General features: G+C 42.4%; 1 protein-coding gene across 1 annotated transcript; it reads right to left on the reverse strand.

Moving 5' to 3' along the window:
- Window positions 1–2970: 2970 nt before the first annotated feature.
- On the reverse strand, window positions 2971–7307 carry LOC146789344 (uncharacterized). Its single transcript, XM_085631073.1, has 2 exons — window positions 5332–7307; window positions 2971–3124 (listed from the first exon to the last, which is right to left on the reverse strand). Exons 1-2 carry the CDS (start codon window positions 7290–7292, stop codon window positions 2971–2973), a joined length of 2115 nt encoding a protein of 704 aa, XP_085487199.1. The 5' UTR covers window positions 7293–7307.
- Window positions 7308–9468: the final 2161 nt, after the last annotated feature.

Here is a 9468-nt window from a genome sequence, read left to right on the forward strand (position 1 = left end):
AAACTGAGATTCTACTATTAAATTATGTATACTATCTGTTCATGTTTTATAATACAAACTTTACGTGGTGCCCTTCCAAGATTAAGTACTTAGGTGTCTGGTTCCCGTCCACTCTTTCTCACACTCTTACTCACAGTTTTAATGCTGTTGGAATAAAAATACAAAACTTATTTTCTACCTGGTTTCCTCTTCATGTATCCTGATGGGGTAGATTGGACACCATTAAAATGTTGATTGTACTGCATGCCCTTTTACTCTACGAAAAGAACGCTATAATTTACCCATCTCATCTTTATGTCAATTTTCAGAACTATCATCTGTGCTTCAATCTTTTTTACTAACCAATAACTTTCCCCCTGACTCCACTCCATTTATTCCTTTAATACCTCTATATAATATTGCTTGTGATTCCACTTCTAAAGTATCCCTCATATATGAGCTTTTATCCACTCCTATTTCCCACAGGCATAATCCTCTATTGGATTGTCATGAGAACAATACCTTCCAGTGTTGCTTTCTGTTCAACAATGGGATAAATTATGGCATAAAATGTTCCCTACCTCCAAAGCTGCCAATATCACTCAATCTTATTTTTGTGTGTATAATAGAGCTGCTATTACCCCAACCTTTATTCATAAAATTAATTCCTCTACTTCACCCTTATGTTGGCCATGTCTTTACTCAAACAGTGCATTACTCCATCTAATATACTATTGTCCTAAAGTGTTTAATTTTTGGAAATCTATGTGGTCCAAAGGTTTAATGATATTTCAATGTAATATTCCACTATTAATTCAAATTGTTTTTCTTGGACCTATGAGTGCAAAGACTTAAAGCAACTAACTACTTATTGAGTAACAACAGTTGCAAAAATAAACTGAAAGAACCTAAGATTTTTTTTCCAAATAATACAAAACATATTTTATTGTTACAAGTAAATGCACTTTACATAAAATACTCACTCATACTAACTTCATTCATGTCCACATGCACACTCCACATCCACAGTATTAAAAACACAGTATTCCAAAAACACAAAAAATTGTTCAAAGATAGCTGATATATTTTTACAGAAGCTAATCAGTCTTGCTCTGAAACAATTCAAGATATGTTGATGGCTTCAAACATGAATAAGACATAAGATTAAGGTTCAAAGATTTGCATTAGGACTGAAAAGACATAACAAACAGCTTAGTACAGACTCAAATGATTTCTATGGTTTCTATGTGCGTTTCGGCACCAGAAATGCCAGGAAGCCGGGAAGAGCCACAGCTTTAAAGACTTAATGTCTATAAATGCAAAAAAATCTAAAACAATTCATATGGTTCTTTCAAAACAAGGTATGTGTATCCTAATGACATGATGAGAAAAAGTTACTGATACATTGCTTACATTTGTTCACAGTGAGAGAAACAATGGAAGAATTAATCCCCATTAACATAGAAGAGATAGAATACAAGGCAAGTGTGTAAAACAATGTCATGCTATCCATGTGCCAGATGGGAAAAGAAAAGAAAAAAGAAGAAAAAAAGGGTGCTCAGATAAAAACAAGTGGCATGCTTATAGAACAAGAATAACCAAGCACTCACACTGTTGCCTTTTCACTTAAATCTTTCTGATAAATCCAGATTGCAGCAGATGATATTTTAATGTGACAAAAAGTGACCCTACACCCACAATATTACCATATTGATTTAAGATTTCTGATAACGCCTGAGATTGTAAATGTTACCCTGTGATGGGCAGGAGTCTATATAATGCGATGCAGAAAATTAGTCCATTATCCAAGGGAGTGATAAAATAAGCGTCTGTTCTGTGAAAGAAATAACAAATTGCATCATCAAATGAACCGCAGGGAAGGCAATTCATCAAACTAACTGATATGAGGACTATATAGGATATCTCCCTCGACCAGTGGCTGTCAAAGAATAAACCGGAAAATGCTGCCTCAAAAATATTGTCGTAGCCAGAGAGAGTGCAGCGAAAATTTCTAAGGCTGTAAGATATAAGGATACTGAAAAAGTTCAGAAGAAATGCATGTTGCTACTAAGTTTTGATAGTCATAAAGGAAAACTATTTGGGACTTCTCCCTGTCAGAGTCTAGAACTTACAAGTTGAATATAGAACACAAACGTGATAATATTCAAATGCCTCACGGGTCGGCAAGTATACAGAGAATAGAAAGGACATGCACGCACGCCAAGTATAAATATGTTGTGCTGCTCTAGAATTCTATCTAATATTTAGAGATAAAAAGAAACCATAAAGGGCATAAATACATACTCCGTCATGGCAGATATTGAGACAAATGCACAAACATAGCAACAGTATCGCTGAACTTATGTTATAGTCGGAGCGCTAAAAGGGATCAGTACGGGCCAATAAGATAAGTCTGTGTTTCTCAAACAGAAACAATATTGTTTGAAAGCTTGAAGTGAGATAATGATACAAACTAACAGGAATAACCCATACCACCATCTTACTTTAAGGATAGCTCAGGGCTGCAGCGATGAAGAAAGCCTCCTGCTCGAACGTCCTCCATGTGAGAGACGCAACGCTATTGGACCGCCCTTTAAATAACCAATGGGCCGCAGTCACATGATACCCTTTTATCCTATAAGAATCGCGCAAATGCGGTTTCACTAAACTTTATTAGACACTTCCAAGGCAAAAATGTAGATTTTCCTAATAATTTATGACGGAAAGTCCTAATTTTATTAAAGACACGGAGGCGAGTATTATGCTTTCTTTTCTTGCTTTATTCCAATAGCAGCAAGATAAAACTACTCTTCCCAGAAGGCTTGGAGAAACAACTACCAGCCAATGGGAAACAAAGAAGCAAATACTGACCAATCACATCATAGATAATAGTATAAGGTGTATCGTGACTGCAAACAGCCCTCTTTTCTTATGCGAGCAATCATAGAGTATGGAAAAATAAAGGAGAAACAGAGAACAAAATGCAAAAAGTCAAAGTCCACGTAAAAAGTTCTTTTCCGAAGACCACCAGAGGAGAGTCGGAGAGAAGATCCAGTCCAAGGACAGAAGGTGCCGTATCAGAAGGAATGATCTTGATAGAATCCATGAGGACCTCAGGATGATGCCGGTGGCAGCGCTGGAGTTCCTGTGGGGAGGGAGAACACCAGTTAGAAGTGTTGTGGCGGGATAATACTCGCCTCCGTGTCTTTAATAAAATTAGGACTTTCCGTCATAAATTATTAGGAAAATCTACATTTTATGGCAAGACCGGAGGCTCCAATTATGCTTGTTTAAAGCATATCAACCACCATAGAAGAAGCAGTAAGAACAGGTTTGCAATAAAATGTACGGAACACTGAATCATTAGACCAATCTGCTGACTTCAGGATATCCTCCAGACGGGAGCCAGCCCAAAAGGCTTTAGAAGCCATGGCTCCTCTAGTGGAATGAGCTCCGAAAACGGAGACGTCAATACCTGCCAGGGACATGACCCAACGAACCCAACGGGCCAAGGTAGCAGCAGAAACAGGAAGAAAGGGTTTACGAAAGGAAATAAGGAGTTGGGAGCTGGAGGAAGTCCTGAGAGCAGAGGTCTTACTTTCATAAACTTTTAAACATTGGCCTACACACAATTTGGGATTGGAGGGAAAATAGGGATAGAACACAGACTGTAAATTGGTCTTGGTACGTTTATGAATATGAAACATTACACCAGTAGGAGTAAATTGTCTAGAAGAAACATCTAAGGCCTTCACATCAGATACTCGTTTAATGGAAATTAAACATAATAACATAGTAAGTTTAGCTGAGATCATTTTTAATGAAAGAGCAGAGTTATCAGGCCAGGTAGAAAACAATTGCAAAACCAAATTGACATCCCATAAACTAGAATACTTAGCCAAAGGAGGTTTTGAAAAACGAATTCCTCTTAGTAGTCTGCATACCAGGGGATGCGCCCCCGCAGGTTTTCCATCAATGTGGGTATGATTGAGTGAAATGGCAGATCTTTAGAGGTTGATGGTACGATAGGATTTACCCGAGCTAGCCTCAGAGGCTAAGAAGTTAACCATAAAGTTTAAAGAGGCTGAAACGGGATCGACAGATTTCTGCAGACACCAGCTTGACCAAAGAGACCAGGCGGACTTGTAAGCCTTGGAGGTGCCAGGGGCCCATGCTCGACTAATAAAGACTGAAGCTTCCTGTGAAATGACGAAATCAGAAGAGGAAGGCTGGAAATTTTCCAGGCGGACAACGTCAGAGACTGGTTGACCATTAAAGGATGGGGGTTGCCCTGAGGATCCGAGAGAAGATTGGGGAAAGGAGAAAGAAGGACGGGGAAGTCTACCGCCAATTCCAGGAGAGACGGGAACCAAATCTGGGACTGCCAAAAGGGAGTTATTATTACCAGAGATGTCATTTGGCGACGCACCTGCAATAAAACCCTGTTGATCAACAGAAAAGGAGGAAAGGCATAATTGAGGTGAAGGGACCAATCTTGGAGGAAGGCATCGGTCGCCAGAGCCAAAGGATCCGGACGCCAACTGAAGAAATGAGGCAACTGGGAATTGAGACGGGAAGCAAAAAGGTCTACTGAGAAAGGGCCCCACAACTGAGAGAGGGAGAGAAACACGGAGGGAAGAAGCTTCCAGTCGCTGGAATCCCGGAGGAAGCGAGAATGCCAGTCGGCCACAGCGTTGAGATCTCCTGGGAGATATTCCGCAGAGAGCGAAAGTCTGTTGGAAAGGCAAAACTCCCAAAGGCTTTTTGCCAGATCTGCTAGAGCCTTCGATTTTGTGCCACCGAGATGGTTTATATAACGAACCGCAGAAACATTGTCCATGCGTAGAAGGATGGTACAACTTACTCTGTCTTTTGCCAGACTCTGGATTGCAAAGGAACCTGCAAGCATCTCTAAACAGTTGATGTGCAATTTGGACTCCTCTTTTGACCATGTACCGCCAGTCGATATTGGTCCACAACGGGCGCCCCAACCCGTCAGACTTGCATCGGATTCTAATACAAGATCTGGGGCGGAAGCGAAGATGGTTCGGCCGTTCCAAGCCTCCAAGTGGTTTAACCACCATTGCAGTTCCAGTTGAGATTCGAGATCTAATTCTATTTGATCGGAGTAAGCGAGACCTTGCCGAAGATGCCTGATCTTTAGGCGCTGAAGAGCGCGATAATGGAGGGGACCTGGGAAGATAGCCTGAATGGAGGCTGATAAAAGGCCGACTATTCTCGCAAGGGTTCTGAGAGAAATGAGTGGACGGCGCAGAGCCTGGGAAATCTCTGTTTGAATTGTGGAGATCTTGGATTGAGGAAGAAACAGGGAAGCCAGGGGTGAATCTATACGGAACCCCAGAAACTCCATGCTCTGAGTCGGGATGAGAGAGGACTTTTCTAAATTGAGGAGAAACCCCAATTCGAGAAGAAGAGAACGTGTAGTGTTGAGATCGTTCAATAATGCCGATTTGTCTAGATTCATGAGGAGAATGTCGTCGAGATAAATGATGAGTCTGATCCCCAGAGATCGTAGATAAGCTACGACCGGTCTCATTACCTTTGTGAAGCACCAGGGTGCTGAAGAAAGACCGAAGGGCAGAGATTGAAAACGATAAGTGACGTTTTGCCATTGAAATTGGAGGAACTTTGTGTGCGATTCGTGAATAGGAACAGAAAGATAAGCGTCTTGGAGATCTATGCGGACCATCCAATCGTTTAGACGCAAAGTGTCTCGCAAGTGAAGAATCGTCTCCATTTTGAAGTGGCGATAAACCACGAACTGATTGAAGAATCTGAGATTGATCACCGGTCTCATCTTTTTGTTTTTCTTTTGAACAAGAAAAAGAGTGCTGAGGAAGCCGGAGGGATCGAAGGGGGAAACCAGAATAGCCTTTTTGGAGAGAAGGGCCTGTATTTCCGAGGTGACCAGCAGTGACATTTCTGTTGAGAACACTAGAGGGGAAGGAAGAACATGTTGAAAAGGAGGAGCGTAAAGCTCGATACGATAACCCTGGACGGTGTCGAGAACCCAAGGATCCGCAGTGAGAGTCTGCCATCTGTGAAGGAAAAGGGCTAAACGACCCCCCACAGGAATAACTGCACTCACCTTGTTGGGAGTTGTTGTTGTTGTGGCGGAAGCCACGTTGGCCCCTGCCCCTGTAACCTCGACCTCGTTGGGGGTAAAACTGGGGCTTGAAATCCTGCTGGTTGGAGTTGAAGGCACCACGGGAGCCTTGGGACTGGAAACCACGTCCGGTAGAGCGGCTCCTGCCTCTTCCGGCCCTGCCAAAAACCCGAGAAGGAAAGACCTTCTTGATGGACTGCTGCGCCTTGTCCAATGAGGCAAAGGTGGTGACAAACCGACTTAAGTCCTTTACTAACGAATCTCCAAAGAGAAGACCATCAGCCTTGACGCCAGGATCTAGGGGGGCAAGGTTGGCAAGCTTGGGATCTAACTTTATTAAGAGACCCTTGCGGCGCTCATGAGTCAAGGCCGCATTAGTGTTTCCCAGGAGACAAAAAGCGCGTTGGACCCACAGCGAAATCTCCTCTGGGTTAAGGTCTGTCCCATCCAGACGAGCTGTTTCAGCTAAATCAAAGATGCGGGCCAGTGGTCCCACCAAATCAAGCAGTTTGTCTTGGCAGGAGGACCAAGCTTTATCCACGCCTTTGCGCGGGTCCTTGCCAAACTTCGAGAAGAAAGTGAGGAGAGGTTGATCAATGGCAGGGGTAGAAGTTAAGTGAGAAGGGAGAGAGGGCTTAGGACACTCGGACTTTAATTTGGCCCGGACAGTTTTGTCTAAAGGGAGACGAAGTCTGGAGGTTATATACTCTCCGACATGGTCAATAGGGAACCATTCGGTAGAATTAGGATGCCTGATAGAAGCCGGGTCAAAGAGAGGGGTACCTTCAGGATCCAGCACCGGCTCCGACGCAAAAGCGTCGAGTTTCAATTTCTTAGGAGGGGAAGGACTCACAATATCAAAAATATCATCAAGGTCAGTGGCGTCATCCATATCATCATCTGTGTCGTGAATTGTTGAAATGACCAATTTCTGTGGTACCTCCGGGTTGTTGGACTTAACCTTGCGTTTACCAGATAAACTTTTTAACCCCTCCTGAACAGGAGGCCTGGGAGGAACCACGTCCTCTGTCATATGTGAGGAAGACTCACCAACCACTCTTGACGCCAAAGAAGAAACCTTGGAGTGTACCACTGTAAGTTTTCTGCTATCCCCCGCAGATTGGGCCATTGCTTTGGTCATTATACTTAAGAGAGAGTTCTCCATAGTCTTGGAAAAACGCTTCATAGAAGCTTCGACCGCAGTCTCCACTGAGGAATTAATAAAAGAGCTCAAATCTTCTTTGAACTCTTCCCCTTCATTGTCATGAGGCTCATTAGAAACCTGCATTATGAAAAATAAACTGGAGCCTGTTCAAAACCTGACAAGAAAGGGTTAATTTATGCTTGTGCAGAAAAAAGGAGTGGGCGTATGAAAAAGAAGAAACCCCTCCCCTTAGGGGGCGTGTGAAATATACACGAAGGAAACGTGGTGAGGAGCCGGTAACAGCGCGTCGAACTGAGGAGCCGTTCTGGAGTGCTGCGCCACAGAGGAGGCGGAAACCGGTGAGAGAGAGGCGCGCGAGGGGCAGGCAATGCGTGCAGGGCACGGGGGGAACGTAAACTGAAAGTTGTGTGCGCGTGTGAGAGCGCGAAGAAAACGGGAGCAACAAGTTGCGCTACAAAGGCCAAAAATACCATAAACAGAACAATACCATGACAGTAATTCAAATTAATTAACTTCATATGAATGACAGGAAAAAAGGTACTTACCTTGACTGCGAGCAGCAAGAAAAGAGGGCTGTTTGCAGTCACGATACACCTTATACTATTATCTATGATGTGATTGGTCAGTATTTGCTTCTTTGTTTCCCATTGGCTGGTAGTTGTTTCTCCAAGCCTTCTGGGAAGAGTAGTTTTATCTTGCTGCTATTGGAATAAAGCAAGAAAAGAAAGCATAATAGGAGCCTCCGGTCTTGCCATAAAATTCCCAGCAAGAACCAATCTGCCGAACACCCTGTCAAAGTACTACAATCACATGGTAAAATGGACCACGGAACCAGATCCAATATGACCTGGCAAATGATAAAATAGGTAACAAAGATGACAATCGTGTTGTGCTAAAACAAAGACAAAAACATGTTAAGAACTCATAATTGCCCATACGTGTACTACAGAGGCAAAATAGCTCTCTGTGTGGCGAAATGTGGCAAAAAAATTAACATCACTTCAAACTGAAGATGAGAAAGCCAAGTCCGATAGGAGTAATAGTTGTTGGTATAGAATCATATACCAGAGAAGTGCGTAAATATAACTGTTAGTCCCATGTACGTTGTTAAACTGGATCCATATTAAAACTAAATGAAACTCAATAAGTCATAAAGATTATGTCACCTTAATCAAAAGAGGAATGGCATAACCATAAGATATGAATGCTCAAGGCACTTTCAATAGAGCCCGAAACCAATGTAGAACATCCTCAATTAATAGTTGCAGTTATTGGTGCCAATAATGAGGCTGAGGGGATAATTAAACAAAAATTAGAAGACAAAAGATGATGCAGAATTCAACTGGTATTATAGCGTATGGCTTGCACCAAAGGGATTTCCTGATTTAAACCATATGTCACCGTATCTAAAATAAAAATCAAGTAAACTTCTCTGCTTTTTCTGATCGCTTTGGGATCAACTCCTGGTTTCTGGTTTATTTATTCTAAAATGAGCCACTCAATCTCTTCAGGGCTGTGTTTATGCTCTAAATAGTGCTTAACCAAGGGCGCCAAGTTGTTTTTGATGCGGATGGCCGAACGATGTTCAGTTAATCTTGTGGCTAGGTATCTAGATGCTTCTCGTACGTATTCCAGTTGACACAGGCATAATAAAAAATAAACAATGTTCTTTGTCTTGCAGTTGCTGAAGGATTTAATGTTTATCTCCTGGAAATTGTGTACAAATGTCTTCCTTATGATTGCGTTATCGCACGCTTTACATTGTGAGCATTTGTGGTTACCAACTACTGGATGCAAACCATCCATGGTTTACTGGATAAAGGATTTCTTATTGTTCATGTGTGAATGAGCTATCTGATCCTTCAGATTTTTGTTACGCCTATGGGCAAACATAGGGCATGGCAACACCTAATTCTCCTCTGCATTGACATTTAATATGTGCCAGTTCGCACATATGATGTGGCTCTGGCGAACTTTCTCACTGAGTGTTGAATGTCTGGTTACACATGCATCATGCAACTCACTATCGTGGACAGCAGACTACATATGGAATGGGAGACAGATTTGGGTCACCAGATTACGGATGACCAATGGGCAGTCTGCTGCAGGGCCACAAAAGACGTTTCCCCGAATAGTCGACACAAATTATTACACTACAAGTTTTTATGACGGATATACATGACACCGGCCAAGTTAC

This window comes from Triturus cristatus, chromosome 10 (assembly GCF_964204655.1).
Source record: "Triturus cristatus chromosome 10, aTriCri1.1, whole genome shotgun sequence".
Classification (NCBI taxonomy): domain Eukaryota; kingdom Metazoa; phylum Chordata; class Amphibia; order Caudata; family Salamandridae; genus Triturus; species Triturus cristatus.

Excerpts from the sequence above, each read along its gene's own strand:
- LOC146789344 (XM_085631073.1), bottom strand. The coding sequence starts at position 7,292 with ATGAAGCGTTTTTCCAAGACTATGGAGAACTCTCTCTTAAGTATAATG. Across the intron at positions 3,125-5,331 it reads CATGGAGTTTCTGGGGTTCC|GAACTCCAGCGCTGCCACCG; the intron begins GTATAGATTCAC and ends CCCTCCCCACAG.